This window comes from Hippocampus bargibanti, linkage group LG03 (assembly GCF_051943395.1).
Source record: "Hippocampus bargibanti isolate YZ-2025 linkage group LG03, ASM5194339v1, whole genome shotgun sequence".
In the NCBI taxonomy this organism is placed as follows: Eukaryota; Metazoa; Chordata; class Actinopteri; order Syngnathiformes; family Syngnathidae; genus Hippocampus; species Hippocampus bargibanti.
Genome location: NC_142736.1, coordinates 27,059,985 through 27,086,343, shown reverse-complemented (window position 1 = coordinate 27,086,343; position 26,359 = coordinate 27,059,985). Strand labels below are relative to the sequence as shown.

The 26,359-nt window shown below is 39.4% G+C and overlaps 1 protein-coding gene across 4 annotated transcripts in view; it reads right to left on the bottom strand.

The window, feature by feature from the left end:
• The window catches only part of trpm7 (transient receptor potential cation channel, subfamily M, member 7), a 46,786-nt gene that overhangs the window by 18,959 nt on the left and 1,468 nt on the right, over positions 1 to 26,359 (bottom strand). The window contains exons 1-21 of one of the 4 annotated variants that reach the window (XM_088992893.1): positions 19,942 to 20,202; positions 17,662 to 17,741; positions 15,396 to 15,434; positions 14,506 to 14,713; positions 13,585 to 13,798; positions 12,504 to 12,628; positions 12,261 to 12,432; positions 11,954 to 12,128; positions 11,321 to 11,444; positions 10,870 to 10,942; positions 8,623 to 8,723; positions 8,159 to 8,293; positions 8,028 to 8,081; positions 7,802 to 7,942; positions 7,567 to 7,701; positions 5,499 to 5,776; positions 4,211 to 4,439; positions 3,801 to 3,956; positions 3,581 to 3,724; positions 1,240 to 1,368; positions 604 to 855 (exon numbers count right to left, since the gene is read on the bottom strand). In XM_088992893.1, the coding sequence (XP_088849019.1) occupies positions 604 to 855; positions 1,240 to 1,368; positions 3,581 to 3,724; positions 3,801 to 3,956; positions 4,211 to 4,439; positions 5,499 to 5,776; positions 7,567 to 7,701; positions 7,802 to 7,942; positions 8,028 to 8,081; positions 8,159 to 8,293; positions 8,623 to 8,723; positions 10,870 to 10,942; positions 11,321 to 11,444; positions 11,954 to 12,128; positions 12,261 to 12,432; positions 12,504 to 12,628; positions 13,585 to 13,798; positions 14,506 to 14,713; positions 15,396 to 15,434; positions 17,662 to 17,741; positions 19,942 to 19,995 (3,018 nt within the window). In that variant the 5' untranslated portion in view covers positions 19,996 to 20,202. Of the gene's footprint in view, positions 1 to 603; positions 856 to 1,239; positions 1,369 to 3,580; positions 3,725 to 3,800; positions 3,957 to 4,210; positions 4,440 to 5,498; positions 5,777 to 7,566; positions 7,702 to 7,801; positions 7,943 to 8,027; positions 8,082 to 8,158; positions 8,294 to 8,622; positions 8,724 to 10,869; positions 10,943 to 11,320; positions 11,445 to 11,953; positions 12,129 to 12,260; positions 12,433 to 12,503; positions 12,629 to 13,584; positions 13,799 to 14,505; positions 14,714 to 15,395; positions 15,435 to 17,661; positions 17,742 to 19,941; positions 20,203 to 26,359 lie in introns of those variants that run through there. The other 3 variants (XM_088992894.1, XM_088992895.1, XM_088992896.1) reach the window with 3 other exon arrangements.

Sequence of the window (26,359 nt, the reverse complement as noted above, 5' to 3'; positions counted from 1 at the left end):
AAGTAACTCGGATAGAAAGCTAGCTAACTGGCCAATAGATAGGTAGCTAGATAGCCAGCTAAATATCTAATAGATAACTCTCTAAATAGCTAGCTTGCCAGCTAGATAGCAAATGGATAGCCAATAGCTAGCAAATAGCTAGCTAGGTAGCTAGATAGATAGATAGCTCGATGGCTGGATAGCTAGATAAATAAAAATAAGTGAAGAGAGGAAAAAAAGAACTAAAAATAAAGTCAAGAGAAAAGACAAAAAAAGCTACATGTGATGAAAGAAGTGAAAAGGTTGACATTTATAGAAACCTAGACTTAAATTGAAGCATTGTGAGACTTATAAAGGTAAATCCAATCCAATAACCTCACCATTAACATTTAGATTTGTAGTTCGGAATGTGTCAGATCCAGTGGTCAGTTCTAAGTTATATTAAGTTAGCACAGTTATTTTTAGCACATGTAATGGGCAGCATTTTCACAGCCCCACTTTGTTCAGCGAAAAAGTCGGTGCTGTTGGACCAGTGGTTCTTAATCTTGTTGGAGGCACCGAAGCCCACCAGTTTCATGTGCTCATTCATTGAATCCATCAAATCCAGTTGTGTTGGGAACTTACCATTTTGGCAATCATCATGACATAGGGCCCAGCTTGCTGGTTGACGGCCAGGATATCAAGGAGTCGCACGTACCAGAAGATGATATTGAGACAATAAACTGTCCTGCCTGGGACAAAGGCTTTCCCTCCACCCAGCCTCAAGCCAAAGCCAATGAAAAAGGACACAATGGCCAGAAAGTCTGAGACGTTGAAGTAGTCATCAAACCACACTTTTATCTTTTGACTTATTTTGCCTGCTTCTGACATAAACATCTGCAAATGAGGAACACAATTCATTTTAGGTTTTCCATGAAAGAAATGAATAATTTTAACCCATCTACGGCAAGCGTGTTCATATGAATACAGATACATTCATTTTCAAATGCATTAATGTTGTCTCTTGCCACATTCTTCGTCTTTTCCCTTCAAGGGGTCGCCACAGCAAATCAGTGTTCTCCATCTTTAGAGGTTTGATCTGCATGTCTCTTGCCACATTAATTATTGTTAATTCTATACAATTATATGATTGTTAATTATAGACTGCGTTTGAGCCTATTTGATACTGTGTTTTGATTTTATTTTGATTAAAAAAAGAATTGATCTGTATTCATATGAACACGCACGGTGTAAATGGGTTAGGTCTATTGAACGACATACCTCTCGAATCTTTTCAATGGCTGAGGTGAAAATGTAGAGAATGACGACCCACTCTTGAGGAGAAGGCCAGTCGGGCATTTTGACCAGGACCACGTATGAGTAGAGCATCAAAAACCCCAAATAAAAGAGCTGGGGACACACAAGAAAATTAGCTGTGAAAAGCAATGAAAAGAAGGTAGGAAGGAAAGAAGGCAAGAGGATTTTGTCAGACCTCATTCCTGCCTGGACAGCTAATAAAATAATAATACATTTCATTTATAAGCGCCTTTCAAAACTCTCAAGTTCACAGGATACGTTTTTTTTTGTGAGTGAGCATTGGCAGCCACACGTGCCAGCATTCACTCAACCCAGAAGTAACTCAAATAGATAGAAAGCTGGCCAGCTACCCAATAGATAGCTATATATATAGCTGTATAGCTAATAGAAAAGTGACATTTGGGGAAATTACAACTCCGCCAAGCAGAGTCACATTAGAATTTATGCTCAAATTTGGAGGCGCTACAAAACATTGTGTTATAATATTGCATCTAAAAAGTATTCATTTAATCTTCAAATAAAACCTTTTCTTTAGATGTGTAAACTGTTTCATTGACAGTTTCCAACAGTAGGGGGAGGCCAGCAAAGAAGGGGGCACGGGGTGAGTTTTTATTTTGTGAATAAAATTCAAGTTCAAATGATTGGACTGTGGGAATGTAGCACAATAGCCAATAAACATTTTCAGTTGATACCAGATACTTGGGACAATGTTATATGCAATAAGAATAGTTTGTCATTAAAATCACGAGGATAATGTTTTTTTTAAAGAACGGTACACCAATTCATTTATTTAGAAAAAAACAGCATCTTTTAGTTTGTGCCTAGAATTCAGGGTCAAATAATTGAACCGTGGGAAAGTCTCATAATTAGCATACAGATCGTTTTAAGGTTTTAGCTGATGTACCAGATACAACACGCACCAGGTAGACCATTAAAAAAACACACAAACCAAAACAATTAAGTACGTAGTCGAGTGCTTGGGAAATCAAGCAATCGTCTGATGTGAAAGTCTGGGCTGAGTGCCGCCATCGACGCTTGGAGGTCAGAATGCAAGAAGGCATCTGGGATATGCTAATGATCACTTTCATTGATGCTATCTGCTCATTATTATCCGTGTAAACAGAACCAAGTGGTAATTCCCGTTTATCTGAGGACCCGCCTCGGGCTAGTCTAAGTACAAAGCGGAGATGAGATAATGTCAAGCATGAGTGTGAATGTGATTATGGGGACTCAACAGTCGGGAGAATGCTTTAAGTCAAACATTCACACTAAAGTTCATGTGAAAAAAAAACCTGGAACATTCGCCTTTTCTGCAATATCATGGAGAGAAATATGATAGGCAGATAGGGCATCAATGTCACAGTCAGAAGATCATAGGATTAACAAAACTGGATGTGACTGTCCGCAATAACTGCTGTTCAAGAAAACATGAAAGGATTAATGACTGCTTTTTTTAAATTATTTAGAAAAGATCACAAAATTTGGAGATCTGCTATTTTTTTGGACTTGAGTGTTGTTTAAATTTGTCTTTCAGCAATGGGGGTAAAACGTGGTGTACTTTAAGCTTTACGGAAGTCACTGAGCGGTAAACATCCAAAGCGCATCTGGTGTTCGATAAGACTTGAGTGCACCTTGTCCCTTTCTCTTTTATTATTATTGATTGACTACTACTACTCCTGCATTACAGTGAAGTACCGCAAAAGTGATAATACTGATGCTTTTTTATCTGCACAATAAGATTCAAAAGAAGATGGATGCTACTTAAACTACTCCTTTTCTTTCTACCAAATGTATGAAAATTTTTGTATGAAAATTTATCAGCCGTGTGAGACTCCGAGGCAGACGAAATTTCATCAGAAGACGTAAATTGTTCTAATCTTAACTAATTCGCTGCCATTCCCGAATTTATTCGGGTATTGTAAAGTGTGACGTGGAGAGCCATTCCCAAATGTGTTCAGTTTTTCTTTTTGCGAGCGTGCCGATAAAGCGCTGGTCAGACCTCTGGCAGTGTTTCTCTTCCACGAGGGGGCAGCATTTGCCTTTTGTTGCCTCCATTTCAACCTCAGATAACTCCAGACCCATACAACTTAGAAATTAACATTTTTTTCTGAAGCAAGAAGATAGTCTAAGGTTTCTTGCGCTGAATTGAATGTTTATGTAGTCCTAAAACTCAATATTCTGGGGGTCCTGCAATTTAAGTGAAAATTACAAAAACCCTGGCATTCAATTGGACACATGTTTGCACATTATCTGGCAGTGAATGAATGAATAGGACCTTTCAACTGTTAAATACATGTAAGCGTACCGTGTTGGACCAAAACTTGACAATGGGAGCGTGGTAGAAAGCGTAGATTTTCCTGGTTAATGGCAACTTTCTGGGGCGAACGTGTGTCTCCATATCAGTCTTGGTATCCACGGGGTCGTTGGATCTGGCCTCCTTGAAGACATCCTGCAAAGCAATCGAAAGAAATAAGGGGAAACAAACACAAGCAACAGAGAGAATCGAAACACTGAGTGTTTCTGACCATTTGGATGTCATCTGCAATATTTTGGAAGTTGTTTTCGCTGTCCTCCATAGTAATCTGGTGGTCATCCTGACTCTGAGGGATGTGTGCCATCTCGGCTTTGGACTTGTACTCCAACAGCAGGATAGTAGGGGGCACTAAGATGCTCAGAATCACCTGACGAAAAAACACAGAGGCCAGTGGTGGGTTCTCATATTTTGCCACTAACGGCTGCAACCAAACTATTGACAAATAATTTTGTAGGATACATAACAACAAAAAATGTCAAGTGAAACATTTTCTTTTCAATGTTACGACTCAACTGCTTTCTTGGTTTGAGCAGTGATTGGCGAGATACCATTTAAGAATCCACAACTACAACTTCAAATGGAAAAATAAAACAGAATAAAAATCTAAGATGGAGCATGAACCTTGTACCAGGAGTTCTTGCGCATGTTTAGCCGCCCCATCCACATGTCAGACAGCAGCAGTTGGGTGCAGGTGTGCGCCACAAAGGGTCGCAGGTGTGAGGAGACAGCCAGCTTCAGGCAGGTGGAGTTGCTCCAGTTCTTCAGCTCGTAGGTGAGAAGCTTCATGGCCATCGTCTCATCCTGCCTGAACGATTGTTCCAGCAGGTCCACAGCCAACGTACCAAATTCACTGGAAAACATCCGCAATCGCTGTCAGGCTGGAATCCATGTTATAGTTCCTCTATTTAAACAATAAGGACACAGTTGCCCCAACAATGCAACATTCTTTAGGTCACAGGTGTCAAAGTCAAGGACCGGGGGTCAAATCTGGTCCGCCTCATCATTTTATTCGGCCCACGAAAGCAAATCAAACATGTCAAAGTCTGAACCAAAATTTCAAATTGTCGTATGTAAACCACAATAACAATCATTATTTCTTACTCCAGATTTGAAAACGTGTTATTTATTATTTTGTTATGCACTCTATATGTCTGTGTAAGCTCTCAGTCGTACAGGAGTGGTCCATCGATGAGAAGGTTTCTTCAGCCGTCATTTGTACAGATGACGGCTGAAGAAACCTTCTCATCTATGCACTCTATATGTAATATGGGGATCATATAATGTTACGGGTCAATTTTACCCATTTCTGTTCTTGTGTTGACTAAAGCAATGGATATCCTTTCTTTTTCCTTTCTTCAAAACAGTTCTAAAATATCCCAATGGGATAGAAAATATGTTGTCTCTCTTTTCAAGTAGGTTTACAACATCTCAGTAATTTTACATCCGGGTAAAAATGGCCCACAACATACTCAATGTGATTTTTTTTCAACATAATATGAGGGTTAAACATTCTAATGCCTTCCTCAAATTCATAACGGGCCCCGAGAGGAAACAATGTGGCCCGCGGCAAAAAAAAAAAAAAAAAATTGGGTTGACACCCATGCTTTGGATATTACATAATACCATTCTGTAAAAAGGAGACACAAAATGAAGTATGACATTAAAAAAAAAATAATAATAAATAAAAACATGCTAATTACAGTTGCCAGAAGCTGAGAATACCTGTTTTCATTAGCTCTCAACAGGCTCGCATACAACCACAAAGAAAGATGTTACTCACACTTATTGTTATTTCCTGTATATGATACCTGTCCATGTTAAGAGCTTTGTTGTAGCTTTAGCTGTTGTTAAAGTGCTATATAAATCAATATGTATTGTATTATACTCCATCAAGTGACAGGAAACCTACTTTGAGTACTCCTTCAGCTCCTCTGATGTGTCATCCACCACATCACTCTTCTTGGCCTCGTAGCCCATCGAACGGCAGAGTTTGCAGGCCACCAGGGCCTTGGCCATGTTCTCCTCACCATGCTGCCAGAAGAACAGCGACATTTTTTGCCGCTTCATCAGCACGGCCCACACCAGTAGCTCGTTGAATGGGTAGGGAAAGCGCCGCGTTTCCGGATCGTCGATGTCCACAATCTCTTCCCTGTTGCGCTTCTTATTTTGCTCTTTGGTAGACTCCAACTGAGAGGATAGTTAGAGAAGCATAGTTGTCAAATTTAGATGTATTTTGATGATACAAAACATGAGGACTCCAAAAGTAAAAACTAAAAGAAAACATTAATGGTAGAACCCATTGCGGTATACGACAATTGACTGTTGCTCAGGTCTATGATTTTAAATTTTCTTGTTTTCAGAATCAGAAATCAGAATCAGAAAACCTTTATTCGTCCCACAATGGGGAAATTTGCAGTCCACAGCAGCAATTTGAAAGGGGATGGGGTGGGGGTGAAAGGATAGAAAACAAGATATTCTAAGCAGAACAAAATAAAAATGTCAACTGTATACTGTGCAAATGTAAATGTGCAAAACTGTTTCATAAAAAAACTGTACATAGCGCAAGTATCAAGAATGGCATATTGATATATGATATATGTAGCTGTATTCCATCAACCCATATTTACAAGTGTGCAGTTTTTTTTCCACATGTGATCATTGAGAATTGTGACAGAAGACACTTTCCCAATGAAGGATCTAGTCCTCCTCCTATTTTCTCCTGTCAAAGTTGAAGAGTATTTATTTCTGTGCATGGTCTTATTTCTATACAATAATGAGACGCTCCCCTACCTACAAACAGAGTTACGAACAACGGTACATACGAATATTTTTTTTGTAGTAACATATGTAGTATTCTCTCCAGTTGTACATGCACATATCTTTATAGAGCATATATTTTATTAAATGTTTATTTTTCAGTACAAACAATACAGGTTACTTATACAAACTTTAAACATATTTATATAAACCTTAAACATACTTATTAAACTACTTATACTACATACTTAAACATACATTTCATACAAAATATTGCACAGAAGCAACTTACAAACAAATTCACCTTACGAACGACTGTTCGGAACGTATCTCGTTCATAAGTTGGGGAGCTTCTGTATCTCTATATTGCACAATATTTATATTTAACTACACTCTGATGAGAAAAAAAAAGGATACCGTATTTTCCGGTGTATAAGGCGCACCGGAGTATAGCTTTGATCCTCTCCTCTCATAGAGAACTGCTTCATGTCACAAAGCGGGTACAGAAAGTGCTGCAGAATGAATGACTCTCCGTGTTTTTGTGTTGTCATATTATTTGTTATTTAGTTTTTTTTGTTTTTTTTTACTTTATGTTACTTCCTGGTTGAGTGAACGCTGGCGCGTGTGGCTGCCCCTGCTCACCCGCAGAAAAAATTTCCTGTGACTGTAAAGTGTCCTTGAGTTTTGAAAGGCGCTTATAAATGCATTGTATTATTATTATTATTATTATTATTATTATTATTATTATTATTATTATTATATTATTATATTATTATTATTATAAGGCGCACCTCCAAGGAATGAAAACGGTTTTCCAATTATGATATATAAAAATATAAGAGTTTCCAAATATAAGGCACACCACATTACGAGGCGCTACGGTAAAGGCTGGGGTTACGCACTACATCTTCTACAGGGGAAATACAGTCGGTGGCTGCTGATGGTCGTTGCGGCATCTGTTGTGGCTCAACATTACTTCACATGTTCACATGCGCAGTGTCAGCTTTTGAAGAAAATGAAGGCTTTTGGGTGTGCCTTATATACAGGAAAATACAGTAACTATTTGGTACGGATTAAGTTCATGTCCATTTATTTAATGGGGAAACACTGTCCTGGTTTAAGAACAAATATTTATGGTTGCACATGTATTTCATAATGAACATGTTTTGTGAACACAATGGTGTGATATATGGCTTCTGTTGTGAGGCGTTTTTTGTTACCTTGGGTTTGTAAGGCTGTGCAGTCTTGATGAAATGATTGTGCCTGGTCTTCTCCTTCTTATCAGCCTGCATGCTGAATGACTCATGACTTTTCCTCAAATGAGAGCCCGGCCCCATTGGGTGGCGCCCAGACCTCTGTGAGCACACGGGGGAAAAAAACAAACAACTTTCAAGTTGCATTCATTATAGGAAATGAAAAAAAGATATCTGTTATACAGGATTGCCTGCCACTCACCCGACTGCTGCCATGGAGATTGTTGTAAATTATTCTAAAACGTTTCCTAGTGTAGTTGCACCTGTAAGTTCCTCCCATCAGGTACTCGATGACAAGGCCCACATCAATTAAGGTGATTTTATAGTTTGGAGGTAAGTGGCTCTATGGAAAATCCCAAAAGGGATAAAACAATGCTCTTGAGATTGAATTGACTTGTATTCGGGAGGCGAATATGATCTCCACTGACCTGCTTGACATCTCTAACCAGGTGGAGGAGAGTTGGATTGTTGGGTGGTTGTTTCTAAAATAAAAAACAAAAAAGGTGTTACGCCATCATTTTCAAACTTCCTAGTTCTCGTGTCCGTTTCATAACCCTACAGTATTGTAAAGCTCCTCGAGACGACTGATTGTGAGGAAGCGGTGCATGCTGACACCGTTTTCAATCAGCAGCTTGACAAAGTCCACTCGATCCATCACAAGTGCATCCAACATGGCTTGCTCCAAGGAGCTCACCTGCACACACGTAACAAAAGACAAATGCATGACTTTGAGTTCATGATACAACTCATAACAAAATAAAGGGTGAAGACAAAGTTTCATTTGACTGAAGTTCCCTAACGAAATCTAAATAAATGTGATGTAGAGGAGATTCCATAATGCTACAGTTTCAAAATAAACGGCACCATTGAGGGATGCTTGTGATGTAATAAAAGTTCATAGCCCCCAGGGCTCCTCATACGGCACCATTATGGTCATTTGAGATTTCAGGGTCAGTATGGGTTAGTCCAAAGGTTTGGAGCTAAAGGTGAGGTAAGAAAACACACACACGCATGCACACATACCAAAAGCTGCTGTCCGTACACAAACACATGATTCTTGGCAATGTCAACGCGGTCCCAGGCTAGGGTCAGGACCAACTGATCGAAGGCAGATGCATTTGTGCCTGAAACACACAGGTAAAATTTGCATGAACACTCTCATGAAATAATTCACCGGTAACCTTTCACATACTGAAATGCGCACACAACAACTTTTTATGGGCACTACGGAAAAAGGTCACACACACGGATGCACAAGCACACCTGATGTTTTTTCCCCCTCACACAACTGAGGAGATCTAAAACAGACTATAAGAATGTTCTCGGGCTCACCCCCCCCCCCCCCCCCCCCAAGAACCACAGTATTAGCTTTCAAATTTCAGTCGAATTGAAGAAAGCGATTCAGTGTTTGAGAGAGATCATACAAAATTACCGTATTTTCCAGTGTATGAGGCGCATCCAAAAGCCTTAATTTTCTTCAAAAGATCACCTTATATGCAGTTGTGCCTTATTTGTGAAGTAATATTGAGGCACAACATTACTGTCAGCAGCCATTTGCCCCTGTCGAAGTCGTGCGTGACCCCAACATCTACTATAGCGCCTTATAATGTGCTTATATTTGGAAAACTTTTACATATCCATATATAATATTTGGAAAACTTTTTTTCATTCATTGAAGGTGCACCTTATAGTCCAGTGCGCCTTATATATGGAAAACTTTAGGGGTGTGCCTTATACACCAGAAAATGCAGTAGATTCCGGGCACATATTCTATTGTGAGAGATATATCCCAGGGGAAGATAATCCTTATGAACTAAATACGCCCTGGAAGATGGTTAAAATGATTGGATTACAGATAATTAGTCCAGTCTATTACTCTCCTTTGGATGGAGGGTATGGGATGCCTTGCTTTTACAACTCTGGAACGTGAAACTGATTGAAAAATAGGTGAAAAGTGTCTGTTTGCACAGAATTTGTTTAGTTCTTTTGACTTCAAGATGGCGCAGCAAGACTGGCAGCCTTTCCAACAATCCCTGTATTTGGTTTTTACTTCTTCTTTTCCTTTCCTCTTCCTTCCATAACTTTGCTGCTGTGAAATGTATATTTCTCCACTGTGAGACTAATAAAGCTAATCTGATCCCATCCATTCTAATCCCATCCATTCCAATCTCTGCTCCAGTTCATCCAAATCATGTTGGGACAGAAAAGTGTCTTCCGCAAACTGTTCCCACAAAGTTGGAAGCACACAACTGTGCAAAATGTCTTTAGAAGTTAAATACTTAAAATTCACGGGGGAATTAAAGGCGCCAGCTCAGTCTCATTGATTAATTAATCACTTTGTTGTGTCCCAAATGTGTTGTCATAGAGTATTCACTGGACTTTAAATGGATTGTATGCATAACGGCAATATTCCCCAAAATGATTTCTTGACAGCATTATTCCCACTTGCACAACATTTCTAGTTTCAGAGACAGTGATGATTTAAGAAAACTCCCCACCCAAACTTCCCACGACACATCATGTCTGGTAAACACTGCCGGGTGAATCATAAATACTAAAAGTGGAAAAGAAACTTGTGGACTCATTCATTTATAAACCCTATCAAACTTAGACTCCAGTATTGTCATAGTATCAAATAACTTAAGCAATATATATTTTTTCAAAATAATTACTGTTACATTTACAATATTCACAAAGGTCTACTGCTTTATAGTGAGGCCTATAGCGGCCATTTTGAAATCCTCACAACATGGTCGGTAAACGTTACAAGCTCAGGGTCCTTCGGAGGATGAGTTACTGTTTCACCAGCAAGAACACACCCCAGGCTGACAAATATTTGTTTGTGTGGACTTTTCAGTTAATATGATTGCTCGTCTGCAGTCACCACAGGCATTCTTGTCTAATTTCTAAATATAAAGTCAGGGCAAAGAATTACTCAGTGTGTAGGTGGTAAATTATTGGTATAATGTCTGGTGAAATTTTTGAGTCATTTCGACACATTTCCTCTATGAATTGTCTCCGTTAAGCAAGTTTCAAGAGATAGAATTGATGGAGAAACTGTGACTGTAAGGAACATGATCTCCCCATAAGTAAACATGGCCAAACTGCTTTGAAGGCTTATCAATAACAAAAGAAAAACACTGCACAGCCTTGAAATGTAAGAGGCCTTTTCCCCAGAAGAACACTGAATCAACATGGCTTGCACCCTGACAGAAAAGAATCTTTATTCCGAGAAAAGTAAAGAGAGCGTATGGGAAGAACCCCTCCTACCTTGGAGTAAGGCTCTAAGAATGGCGACGTCGATGTCCTGGCTTTCTTCCGAACTGATGTGAAACACAGTTATCTGTTTTGAAGAAACACATTTCTCAGCATCAAGGGAAATGTCATCTTTTAATTTAATTATTAAACTATGTGTGGACAACAATTTAAGCGGTTACAGTAAAAAATCTATTGGTCAACAGATTATTTTAAATTAGATAGGGCTTTAAGTGTACCTCAAGGTGTCCTTTTTAAACTGATTTAAATCATGTTTTTTTTCTTGTAAGCCATTTAAAAAAAAATATATTTCATTATTTACATATATACATATTTACATATATACATATATTTCATTTTTACAGTTGACCTATAAAAGTCTTAGAAAAAGACAGGAGCAAATTTGAAATGAGTGTTCAATGAGGGAATTAAAAGAATATATATTTTCCCAACAGAATCATTTTACCAATTCTTTCTTCTTCATACACTCCATAAGAGTCTGAAAAAGATGGATGGCGTCGCTCTGGCTGAAGTTGAAGGTTTTCTTGATGGTGGCAATGATATCCGCTTCCACGCCATCAGGTAGGCCGCTAGAAGAAAATAAATACAAAATAAAAATGATTAAATAAACAAAGAAATATATACATAGACAAATAAATAAATAAATAAATGAAATAAATAAAATGACACTGCAGTGATATCTTTACGTCATAATAAAAATTCATAAATAAATAAATAAATAAATAAATAAATAAAGACACTCCAGTGATTTCTTTACAGCATAATAAGAAGTGAACATACGCTGAGTAAAATATAAACTATACGTCTGGTGATGTTCAGCGGCATTTGAAAGTATATCAGTCAAACAGATTCACCAAAGGGGCAAAAAAATAAATAAATCAATAAAATCTTGGCAAATTAGATTATACTGCATATCTGTGGTCACATTGACATTAAAAACACAGAATGCGGCTTGTGTGTGATTCTATGGGTAGATGTTTCACCTACTTTGAAATTAAATGAAATGTTTGATAATGATCCAAAATAGATCACAGACGACAACATGTTAATGTTTCCCAATTATTCACATACGCCTTACCCGCCTTCTTCAGTTTGCTTGTGAACGTAGGCCAGTATGTCAGCGGCTCGGCCCGTTCCCTCACACACCACCACAGGGACGGGAGGGCTCTCTTGAAGATAACCAAGCACGGTTAAGATCATGTTAGGACCACCCTCGAAGATGAGCGCCACCACAGGAACACCCTGACCAATACCTGTGAGAAAGACAAAGAATGCAAAGGAGCTAGCTCAACATACGAAAATATTGCTAGCTATATCACAGTTTATCTTGCACATCCACCAATCATATTAGCCTCTTTCGACCACCTCTGTTGTGTGGCTCTTACGTGCATGTATTCTTTGAAGGTTGATGTGCTTCTCCAAGTCCCGACGTAGTTGAACCTCCGCACCGTACTTTCCTACTGTGCCATCATCAACAAGGAGGAAATGTGAGTGGAGGTTGTTGAGAACGTTGAGTTTGCTGAGAGGGTTGAGCAGTGTCTGGTATGGAGCAATGATCTGTGGACATACCCCAAAATACCGTTTAGTGTTTTTTTTTGCTGATATAGTGTAGTTATGGTATGTCTTACGTCTCTCCCGATGAGGTCGGTTCTGTTTTCAATGACTCCCCACGATGCAATACCAATAGTGCAAATCTTCTTTGATGATCTGGAGCAGTGCTCTTTGAGAGCGTCACCGACATGTTTTGCTACACCTTTGAGAAAGTGATACAAACATTTAAAAGCTACCGCATCACTTCCTACGAAAGAAACATGTAAGAAAATGTGCATCAAATATCCCCTAACAATTTGTATTAAGGAGAATATCCATAGGGAGAGCCAAAGATAGTTAAAAGGAGACACTCCGAGGTTGTCAAATGTTTTGCCATGGGCCACATTGTAGTTACGGCTTCCTCTCTCGGGGGTCGTTATAGAACGCACAACCAATTAATGAATAACTAGTTTTCAAATGTAAAGTTAAAAATAATGACTGTTATTGTGGTTGACATTGGACAATTTGAACTTTTGGTTCGGACTTGCAAGCATCATGGAATGTCACAGGTTTGATCTGCTGTCGCGGGCCGAATAAAATGATGTGGCGGGCCTGATTTGACCCCCGGGCCTGGACTTTGCCACCTTGCTGGAAAAAGATCAGTAGTGAGACATAGTTCTGGGTAAGTGGCCCTTGGAGGCACCACTTAACTCATTCACTGCCATCCTCGAATTTATTCAGGAATTGAAAATATGACGTAGAGCGCCATTCCCGAATTTGTTTGGGTTTTGGTTTTTCTTGCGGGGTGCCGATAAAGCGTTGGTCAGACCTCTGGCAATGCTTTTTCCCTTCTGCGAGTAGGCAGCATTTGCCTTTTGTCCATGTTGCAGCTTCAGTTTTTGTTAAATCGATATATAAACCAATATGTATGTGCAACATGGGTCCTATGTTACAGTTGTTGAGCTACAAAAGCTCTGATACAGGCGTTAGCATTTTACTAAATGCTGTCTCTGATATCCCTTCACCCAGAATAAGCTATTTTTCCTGTTTTTTATACATATTCCAGTTTGATTTCTTCAAAACATCCTGATCTTCTCATTATTTTAAGACACCCCAAGAACCTTGTGCAATACACATCTGTCAACAAAATATATGCTGAAAAGTGAAGTAACTCCAAACCTGTGTTGACCCCTCCGGTGAGAATCCAGGCACCCGTGGTGACGGCTGCCTTGATGAGGCCTTTGCCCACCACTTGCTTGATGCGAGGGTGTAGCTCAAAATTTTGCACGCCTCCATGGACAGAGATGAGGATCTTGGGCAACTCCATGTGCCACTCCTTGAGCATCAGCCGCAGGATGCTCTCCGGACGAGAATCATAGGACAAACGCACATACTAGACAGACATTTAATAAGCACACACAACATACAAGCAAGACAAATTAACACTGTTGCATTATCGATAAAAAGGTTTCTTCAGCTGTCATCTGTACTTTTTTTAAGATGTAGGACGTTTCGCTCCTCATCCGAAAACCTTCGTCAGCGAACTGAAGTTGTGCTGGTAGTTCTGGCCCAAATTGTATCCCTAAGAGGTGGCGGGGCCAGAACTCTGCTCTAATAGGTCTCTGCTCTAAGGTTGGGGGAAGCAGATAATTATTCCCTGAAGCTCATCTGATTACCTCTTTTGTCCTGTTCGATTATGTTCTATGACTGGCCTTGTTTGCCTCATTTGCTCTGGTATCACCTCATCAGCATGATTAGCTAGGGAAATAGTCTTCTGCTGCTCCCCTCAACCTTAGAGCAGGGACCTATCAAAGCAGATGTCTGGCCCCGCCACCTCTGGACATTAGGGATATATATAGGGCCAGAGCTACCAGCACAACTTTAGTTCGCTGACGAAGCTTTTCGGATGAGGAGCGAAACGTCCAACACCTTCAAAGGAGTAAAGATGACGGCTGAAGAAACCTTTTCATCAATGGACCACTCCTATACGACCTAGAGCTTACACAGATTGCACTACAAATGTAAACTGAAACATTCCTGCAGGCACAATCCTAAAATGAAACATGAACATAACCTCCAAGAAAGAATCATCATTCCTACCTTGGCTCTATAGGAATGCGAGCCTCCCTGGAAGTTAACGACACCATAGGCGTCAGTGGGGCTAGCCTCTGTGTGTTTTTCCACCGACCACTCCTCCAATTCCGGCGGGGCCCCGCCAGCCCTGTCAACCGTCTTCACGTCCGAGTATTTGTTGGCCAGGCTGGCCGTGAAGCCGACGTGCTGCCGCACCAGACGGCCGCAGCAGCACCTGCGCCGGCAGCACACACACAGATGCGGTTACACACTAACCACAATTTATTGTCATGAGCAATTAAAAGAATACATTGAGAATTTTGAAAGTAGTTTCAAGAGCAGATTTCAAGCTTTTCCTAGCCTCGTGCGACTGTGATAAATTGCTTCGGCATACTCAATTATCGAATTGTCAGTTGACTTGATTGTATGCTGCAAAGCGACCGCAAGGAAAAGAAATAAAAGAACAGAACCAGTATTGTTGTGTTGGAGATTGTGTGTCATTTTTAAACAGATTTTCAACACTTAATTTCAAATATAAGCACATTTTAAGACCATCAAAAGACACCATGAATGAAAATTAAAGTAAGGCTAAAAATACAATGGACTCTTGCCAAAACTTTGCGGGAGATTTCAGACCTCAATTCAATGAGCAGCGTAGAATTAATCTACACTTTAAAAAAGTGACTGCTCCATTTATCTTTTTATGAGCTCCTGGTCACAATCAAATGGGCAACATCAGCCTTTTTTTCCCACCTGAGTCATTAGCGTGAAGAAGAATTTGGTATATCACAAAGCCTGGAAGTTAATTGCTTCCTGAGGTGGGTTTTCTCCTCAGTGGAATTACACTCTGGGCAGCAGAGTTTCTCTGCAGACTAATCCCAAAAAATGTAAGAAACAAAGACTGAGGCAGTACTCACCGGACTAGTTGTTGGCAAATCTGGCATCCTGGAAGGCATCTAGAGGGAATTTAAACACATGACATGAAGCATTCACAAGCTTAAAGTCAAACAGAGGGCATTGCGTGCACTACTAAAGCAAGAATGTCACCATGAGCTGCCAGCAAGACGATTTTCAACTGGGCTGTAGGAAGTTTCATTCGGAGTGGTGCAACCTAATTAAATGACTTTTCCGCAATGGGAGTTCTTAGAGTTGGGTTGATATATTTGAATATGTTATTTTTATTGGTAATTTACGGCATAGGACATGATTAAGATATGACAGATTACTGTACTGATATTTAGTCCCATCATAAAGGCAGCCTAATATGTGGGCCAGGAATCAAAGTTCATAAACTGAACAATGAGTACGAACATGCACCGGAGCTGGGGGAGAAAAAGCAAATTATTGATTGAAAAGAAAACACAAAGAAAAAGAATAACTGTCCCGGAAGGTAGACAAATGCATGCAAGTTACAAAGAGTAACAAGAGTTCGAGATCATTTATGACACAAAATGATTAAACAGTAAATTCCTCCAACTGTGGGAATCAACTACAGACGCTACCCAACTTACGAACAAGATACGTTGCCAACGGTCGTTCGTAAGTTGATTCAGTGCTAAATTTTATATGGAATGTATGATTATGGTTTATATAAGTAGGTTTATGTTGTATATAAGTATTTTTAAGGCTTGTATAAGTAACCTGTCTTGGTTTGTATTGAAACATAATCATTTAATAAAATATATGCTCCATAAAGATATGTACATGTATAACTGGAGAGAATGCTACATGTTACTACAAAATGTTTGTATGTACCGTAACGTCATAACTCCAATGCTCGTAAGTTGAGGAGCGTCTGTACATCAAATAACTAGTAACGTTTTAAGGCATTTTTATATTGCATGTCTATCATAACACTGATTTCTACCATGGATATTGTCCTATGTACTATATAGTATGCATAGTGTGAACATCGATACAGTACAGTGATACCTCAGTTTACGAACTTAATTGGTTCTCACATAGTGTGTGTAAGGTGAAAAGTTCGTCTGCCAAACATTTATTTCCCATAAGAAACCATTAAAAATGAGAATAATCCGTTCCCAGGTCCCCATAAAAGATAATTTTCTACTAGATAAGCCTTAAAACTACACAAAAATATACCTTATTTCATGTATAATAAATGTGCTATTGGATTGTAATAAAAGAAATAAACTGTACTATATAATAAAGTCGTTTTATTTACCTTTGTGATGGTCATTGATGTAGTTGCCACTTGATGATATCCGAGTGAAATTGCGTGCTTTCTCGGCGATAATACCCTCATAATAAATAATATATACATACTAAATAATACTCACAGCGTCTCCTGCTAGCTGCTTTTTATTAATCCAAATCAACGGAAGTTTTTCAACCTCTTCTATTGCCTGAGACCGTTGCTTAGACAACACAGAAACACCCATACATACATACGTAGCAATGGTCGATTTAGCATACTGGTACTGGGACGCTAAATCATACAAACGCACACCTTGTTTGTGTTTTTGGATTATCTCCTTCTGCGCGACCGTAATTTTCTTTTGTGTCCTCTTCGGCTTAACACTAGCCTGTGGTGGGGTCTTTTTTGGTCCCATAATAGCAAAAGTACTCCACTCGATAACAATCCACATCTGCACTCAAAGAAAGGTGGTGACAAAAACTAGTCCCCCAGCCACCTGTTCGACATTGTGGTTTGGTGTCCATCCGCCGAAAACTAGTCCGCCAGCCACCGTGACGCTCTGTGGTTTGTTTCGTCCACTGAAAACTAGTTTGTATGCCAAGATTATATTCTCGCAAATTTAATGTTCGTAAAGCGAAAAGTTCGTGAGCTAAAGTGTTCGTAAGGTGAGGTATCACTGTATTAGTAATTGGGATATTAAGGAAAGTCCTGTCAAAAGTTAACAAATTCCTGGCTGCTCAATAACAATGAATGAATGAATGACTTCTGTACTGTAAATTAATGATTAAAAATGGGTGGCGAATAAAAACAAACTGAATTCAGGGTTCAGTAGAATGAAGGATGATAAACGCCATCAACCTACGTTTTGCAGTGCGAGTCTTAAAAGCAACGTTGAACACGAACTTATTTATCCACTGTGAGAGTGGTCGCTGAGGTTTGGGCCTCGTCTGACAGACACCACACAATTACAACGTTTCCACGGCTACCACCACCACCAGTCTCACTACTCAAGTGCAAACACATACCTGTGGGGGTCTTTTGACACTGGAAGTATGTGGATACATTCCCGCTTGGTGAAAGTGCTTTCTATCCAGGGTTTCTGGGACTGACAAGAGAAGAAAAGATCAGAATCAGAATTGTCTTTATTGGACAAGTATGTAGAACACACAAAAATTTGTCTCCGGCAGAACACGTTGCTGTTTCGAGAATTAATGGCGAGGGGGAAGAAGCTGTTTAAATATCTGCTGGATTTGGTGCGCATGGTTTGGTAGCGCCTGCCTGAGGGGAGTCGCTGGAAAAGGTGGTGGGCAGGGTGTGGAGGGTTCATTAGGAATTTCCGTGCCCTTGTCTTGATTCTTGCAATGTGCAAGTCCTCGAGAGTGGGTAGGGCGGTGCCAATGATTTTGTTTTCACGCCGTCCGAACTGTCCATTGAGGTCGATGAATATTGCGAGTGAATGTGCCAATAAATCTGCAGCACCGTAACAGTAAAAAAAAAAAAAAAACAACAACATACATATACATATATATATATATATATATATATATATATATATGCACATATATATACATATGCATATATGCATATATACATATATACACACATATACATATGCATATGCATATATATATATATATATACACACATATACATATGCATATATATATATATATATATATATATATATATATACATATGCATATATACATATACATATATATATATATACACATATATATACATATACATATGCATATATATATATATATATATATATATATATATATATATATATATATATATATATATATATATATATATATATATATATATATATATATATATATATATATATATATATATATATAGTAAAGTCTCGTTATATCGATATCGGATATATCGATATAACGATATCGATATATCCACGTTTGCATTATTTTCTCCGTGCGTGCATAGAAATAGTATCGATACTATTATATCAATATGAGACTTTACTGTATATATATGTATGTATATATATATATATGTATGTATATATATATATATATATATATATATATATATATATATATATATATACAGTACGGAGAACACATTACATGCAAACAGATATCATATATCATAGTCCCGGTTATATCATACGGCACGCACAGAAAATACATGCAAACATCGATAGTCCCGGTTATATCGATATTTTTTCGGACTCCCTTGAATATCGATATAACGAGACTTTACTGTACACACACACACACACACACACACACACACACACACACACACACACACACACACACACACACACACACACACACACATACATACATACATACATACATATACATACATACATACATACATACATACATACATACATATATATATATATATATATATATATATATATATATATATATATATATATATATATATATATATATATATATATATATATATATATATATATATATATATATTAAAAGATGCAAAGATGTATTGAATATGACCTCAGTTAATTTATTTTTCAACCAGTGCAGTTTGGGAGAGAGGGGGGTTCTCAAGAGGATTAATATGTCTAATCCCTCCCAGAATACGCAAGGAATCCATTAAATCACTTCAACTATTTCAAGCAAAGAGTCCGAAAACAACCAAAAACGTCAAAACAGGAAGTAAAAAGGCTGTTTTTTTAGGGTAGACGATTAAAATTTACTTTGAGACCACATACGGGAGTTTTTTTTTTGTCAAATCTGGTTGAGCAAATTGGATATATTTTAAATACATTTCCAATTTTTATCGAGGAAAAGGTTCCTTCAGCCATCATCTGTACTTCTTTGAAGGTGTTGGACAGTTACCAGCACAACTTTAGTCTGCTGACGAAGCTCTTCGGCTGAGGAGTGATTCGACCGACACCAAAGAGTTACAGATGATGGCTGAAGAAACCTTTTCATCGATGGACCACTCCTGTACGACTAAGGCATACACAGACGGGTTTTCAATGTTTGTGCAGAGTAAGAGAGTCAAATATAGATTTTATTTGGGTTCTACGAATTTAGTTTTAAATAAATCAAAATTGTGCATTTGGTTTGACTGTGGTCAAAAATGACCTTGGGGAAAATCCCATGAATGTACAGTACTGCATTTTTTCCCCTGCCAGCATATGCAGCATGAGGAACTGTACGGTCAAATCAAGTCCCCTCCGGTTCGGACTCCAAATGCGCATTTGCAAGCCTGACTCAGAGATCCTGCTAGTTTTGTCAACTCTGTATCTATACAAGAGAATATGCCCACTCAATCACTTGACAGCATACCTGACTGTTTTCTTCATCTTCAATTCTGCATTCAAGCGCTTTGTAGAAAAACATCCCAATGCACCTTCAAGCATCTCCTGGACCAAAGCCACAACTTCCCCAATCTGTCTTCAGCAACCAATCACCATCATCGATATCGCAATCAGGTCGTCCGCCTCACCGTGACTATGACCGCAATATTCTTTGTTTAGCGCACCGATCTGGCCGAGAGTTAAATGCCGAATGATCAGCGAGATGTGGCCGTTTAACAATAACGCCATGGACAGTTAATGTGTAAGAAGCCTCTGTCGGGAGGCAGATGAATGAGTCTGAGAACCAACAAGTAGATGTTAGACTAGGGTGATACAGGCCTAAATGAAGGTGGTGCAGGATAGGACAAGAGGATGGGCAGAGGCCTCAATGATAAACAACCATCTACCCACTGGAATACATCACCTACTGTGGCGCATGCACGCACACAGTCTCTTAAAGGACAACCAACACCATTTTTTTGTTTCCTAACAGACATCAGAAAAAAAGTTTTACAGCAAATGTAAAACACCAATAAAAATGAGTTAAAGTGTCACAAAATTTTTTCAAAATGAACTCAGAAAGTTTCAGTTTCAGAAGGTCCCGCCCCCTTGTTCGTGACGTCACGTCAGGACGTCTTGCCTTGCTTGAGAATCAAAACAATGGCTTCAGATTCGGAGAAGATGCTTTCTTGTTACACATCCAGTTATGAATATGATTCAAATAGTTCTGGAGAGGAAAGCATAAATGTTTGCAATCGATTAAAGAAGTCCTTCCGTCTCATTTTTGAGGTGTCTGGACTCCAATGTAGCGCCCAGAAAATTCACAAGATGGCGCGCAAGCTTCGTTGGAAATGGGCTGATTTGTCTGCTGGAAATTTGTGTCAACTAGTACCAAATAGTAGTCTTGGTGCAACACACAATGATTCACCATCGCGTTATTTATGTGTTTTTCTTCTAATTTTGCCATCAACACGAAGTTTTCAGACCAAACAAAGTACCCAAAATGCATCGTGTGTCACTTTCTCGGTCAGGGGCGTTCCAGACCTATCATAGCAGTGTCCGGTGCCGCCATGTCTGGACATTAGGGATATATATATAGGGCCGATACTACCAGTAAGACTTTAGTTCACTGAACAAGCATCTTGGATAAGAGGCGAAACGTCCGACACCTTCAAAAAAAGTACAGATGACGGCTGAAGAAACCTTTTCATCTTTTTTGCACCACAATAATAATACTAACTCTTTTTTGCACCACACAAGAAAGTGAGCAAACGGTCAACCAATCTGCATCAGACTTCTGACGTTGGATAATTTGATCAATGATTATGCCCATTCCCTCTCATCCATTATAGTTGGAACTGAAATCTGCCTCACCCAGCGCAGTGTTAAAAACCAGATTCAAGCTGCGCTGACCTGTAACCATGGTACCTGAGAATGTCAGCCAACAAAAGACTCTGGACGCCCTGCCAAAAACACACACGTACACTTCGCTCGCTCATACTATTTGCATTTATGTTTATGATCTTTTGTTTTTGGTTGCTTCGTGAAACATTACTCAGCTCCACTAGAAATGGTTTACAAAAACTGAATTCAGAAAGAATCTCTAGTGCTCACATGCTGTTTCCATGCGCGCAAATAAGTCGGAAAAGCCATCGTCACGCCCCCCTAACCCTCTTTGAATGACGAAAGTCAATCTGATCTCCGCCCTGCCTTTAAAAAGAACAAAGGCTATCGAGTCAGCCCCCTCAGCATGAACAGTAGCCAAAAAATGTATCCCTTAAAGCAGTGGTGTCAATCATACGGCCCGCGGGCCGGAACCGGTCCCCGAGGGGGTTTGATCGGGCCCGCAGGATAATTTCAAAGTAGAAAAAAATGCAAAAACGAAATGGAATTGATATTTTTAATGAGATGCAATTCAAAGATTGTCCACTAGATGCGTTCTTTTATTTCAACCACGGTTTCAACACCCTCATTAACCAAAATGTCATTATCCAAACAGAAAAGTAGATGAGTGTAGAATGTAATGAAAATTGAACCATGTCATATTTTTTTACAGAAATGTGTGGGAAACAATTGAGCTTGGTATGTTTTGAAGGAAATACATTAAAGTCTCGTTATATCGATATCGGTTATATCGATAGTACTGCTTATTACGATACTATTTCTATGAACGCAAGGAGAAAATTTACAGGCCGCAGGATCGGATATATCGATAGTCCGGTTATATCAATATTTTTTCCGACTCCTGAGAATATAGATATAATGAGACTTTACTGTATATACATTTATTTAGCAATATTAAATATTGCTCAAAATAAACATTAAAATAGTAAGTTTAAAATATTTAATTCCGTTCAAAATTGTTAAAAGATTAAATGTAACTGTTAACGCTAATCTTAGCTTGTAATATTCTAACCTAACAGTTTTCAACAAGTTTCGGAATTGAAGGAATGATATTTGGTTATTTATAGGATGTATAGTACAATTTTAATGGTCCGACCCACTTGACATCTACCGAGGCCATATGTGGCCCATGATGTGAAATGAGTTTGACACCACAGCCTTAAAGGACAACTGATGTCTCCGGACAAGTTGTGTCCATAATTTGTAAAATGGCTTCAAATGACATCTACTAAGCTGATTTTAAAAAGATTCCACCGCATATAACTATATTTTACGTTTTAAGACTCGCGCTGAATATTCAAGAAGTCTTTTTTTTGAGTTGGTGACGAGTCCGTACGTGACGTCACTAAAGGAACGCCCCCTGAACAAAAAAAAGACACATTGTAGCAGTCCTTCCATCACGTCAATGTATTTTGCTGTATTGTTTGGTCTGAAAACCTTGTGTTGCACCCAAAAGCCACAAGAAGAGGGTGTCCAAGCTCCATATGAGGAATTTATCAGCCTGTGGAAACGGAGGTGGCCACAGGAGGTCGCCATTTTGTGCCTCTTTTCTGGTGATCGTTTCTCCCCAATATTGCCTCAAAATGGCATGGAATAAATTCTTTAATCGATTGCAAACATGTATGCTTTCCTCTTCAGAACTATTTGAATCATATTCATAACTGGAGGTGTAACAAGAAAGCATATTCTCCGAATCTGAAGCCATTGTTTTGATTCTCAAGCAATGCAAGACGTCTTCGTGTGACGTCACAAACTGGGGGCGGGACTTTCTGAAAATGCCCAATTCGCAGCTCAATTTTTTTTTACAGATTTTGGACACTATAAGTCATTTTTATTGGTGCTTTGCATTTGACTAAAAATATCAGCCTGCGTGTTTTGGGTATTTTAGATGCTATAAAACGTTATTCAGATCTCAGTTAAAAAACAAAAAAGTGACGTCAGTTGCCCTTTAAAGGCAAGACTATGAAGCATGAGATGCATTTGTTGTTCTTGTTTTTTCACATTTTACCAATGCAGCACAACCTGTTATTGTGGCACAAAGGGGGGGGGGGGGGGGTTCCATTCATTGTAATGCAGGATAGTTCCATGTCTTGTCTGTATTGTGTCAGTCATTCTGGAAGTTGATTTGCGCTCCTAATTTGTCAAACAGCACAAACGAGTGCGGTGAATTTACACAACTAGTTTAGTGTCCCATCGGGTCATTGCAATGGTTTCACATGAGGTAAGTAAGTGACGCTTCATACATTTTTTTTTCTCGACGACAAAGCTTAGTGTTGGACAACAATGCAGTTACTTAACTCATTCATATCATATCTTTCAACATTTCAAAAAGGAGAGGAAAATGGATGTGGAAATGAATTAAAGCCTTTGGACGGATGGGTTGCGCCGAGTCATGAGACCAAAGCGTGACAGCTCAAACGCTTGTTCCCTGTGGCCATGGCTCAGCAGTGCACAGCCTGGTATGGCACGCCATGTCTCGTTGTGATACCTTCAAGCAAGTGTGCATCCCGACAATACACAGCATGTGATGCCTTCTTGCAATAGCAGGAGCTCACCGTTATGTGGGCCAATGAAAGGCAGGGTTCACCGGCGCCTACCTTTCATAGATGACATGTCAGACATGTTCGGTCGGACACTGTGAACAAAGGCTCGAACACAAGAAGATTGTCTTTTACTGCCAACAGGGGACGTAGCGATTCATGACCGACGTACAACTTCTGCAGCCCTCCGCCAAGCTATTTATTGAGAGTATATGCAAATTTCAGTGATACATTAGTAAAACATAGTCTTCTTGATTTGAATACCGCGCCCCTGGACGACCCAAACACCAACAACTATAAAACAACAGAACGTAGACATTATAATTGGTTGTCCTTCCCATGAACTGATAGGTTTGTAAGCTGTCTAATGACCTCTTGCCGTGAAGGAGTTTACCAAGTCCTAAAATAGTCCAATGCCAGATCTCCTACATGAAGATCACAGTTTAACAGGCTGTCACCTCGGATTGACCCCAGGTTTTCTGTGCCTCTATTGTGGGCCTTGTGTTCGGCGGCCAATAAACCTTGAAACCTTTAAATATGATAACTTCTATTCTGCCTATTCTCGATCACAAATGTTTCGTTCAACACAACAACCACCACAAACATATCCAATTATGTGCATGTGCCATGGCCTTACTGTCACTTGTCCTAGACGCTTGTTGAAGATTCAGTTGGCAGTATACTCAAGGAAGCAGGAACTTCACTTTATAATAGTGAATCAATTGAAAAATGTAGGCTGTGACCGAACGCGCTCTCAAGTCTGTTAAAGGCCAGTGGAAAGAACTTTCAGTCATCTTAAAAATAGTGTGTGTGGGGTGGAAATGTATTAAGTGCATGAGATAACAGTGCTCTGAAACATGCGGCAGCCACATACATACGCATACATAGAGAGCAAGAAATTACCAGAGTACAATGCTGTGATGCTACATTAACTCATTCACTGCCATTCACCAATGTATTTGAAAATTAAAAATATGACGTAGAGCGCCATTCCCGAATGTGTTCGGGTTTTGTTTTTTTCCATTCTTGCGTACCGATAAAGCGCTGGTCATGGCCTCTGGCAATGTTTTTTTTTCTTTTCCGCGAGGGGGCAGCATTTCCCTTTTTAACATGTTAGTGCTTTGCATGTTAGTCCTATGAATGTATCGCATTGTATTTTGGACAGCTGCCCTCATTTCAAGCTCTTATAACTCCAGACCCATATACTTTAAGAATTAACTTTTCTGATGACAGAAGAGAGTCTAAGGGTTCTGACGATGTATTGAATGTTTACGTAGTCCCAAAACTCCATATACTGTGGGTCCTGGAATTCAAGTCACAATGACAAAACAATGACAATGACAATGAAACTGGAGTGAACACATTTTGCACATCTGGCAGTGAATGGGTGAATTACTTGCAAATCAGAGGCTATGAAAGACAAAACGGAGAGTAAACTATTAAAAAAACAGCAACATATGACATGCAAACATGCAAACATGCGACCCAGAGATCTGTAAGTAATCTATTGCAGTCATTTAACTTTAAAGAGCCAACTTGTTTACTCAACACTGCAAGCAGCCAATCATGTTGCGCCGTGGTTTCAAAGGCCCCTCAAAACATAAGAGATCATTACCAGGTTTGTCCCTCCATAAATGCAGATCACTCACGGTTTGTAGGGCCTGAATGTCAATAGGGAGGGCTGAAGGTGGGGAATGGTGGGGGGAAATTTAGCACGGGGGGATGCATTGCGACATCATCAGTCGAGCGAGTTTCGTACGTCTGTATGCAACGCTCCAACGAGCACTTTACATGTCATCTGAAACTGTCCAGTGACCCTCATCCAGTTGAGGGGTAAGCTGGGGCATGTGATCCGTCTCAGGCTTCCGCTGTGGGGAAATGATGGCTTTTCTTTTCTTGGCCGTCATCATTTTTTGTCTTGACCAAATTAAACCTCACCCCACCATGGCGATTTAGTGAAGGGTTTTGCTGTTTTCTGAAAATAGCTTCTTTGACGCCCCTTTTAAACCATCTACAATGATACCTCGGTTTACGAACCCCTTGGCTTACGAACTTTTTGATTTATGAACCTTAAATTTGTGAAAATTTTACCTTGGCATATGAACTATTTTTCGGGATACACGCGGACCTGCCACAATGAGTGATGTGTCATTTGCGAACAAGCCCGTTCTCCTAACAAGAAAATGGCAGCCGACTCATTTTTGTCCTCTATTCCCCGCCTGCAGTCTTCGGTTAAAGCCACGTGATTGGTCAAGAACACAGCAGTGGGGGGGATTACAGACAAACTATAGAGTGAGGCCATTTTCCAAAAGGAAAATGGCAGCCGACTTTTTTTGGTCCTCTATTCACTGCCCCCAGTCTTTGGTTAAAGCCACGTGATAGGTCAAGAACGCAGCAGTGAGGGGAGGTGGTTTAAACATTAAAGAGACAGGCAGACGACAAAGAGAGTGAAAATGTTGGACT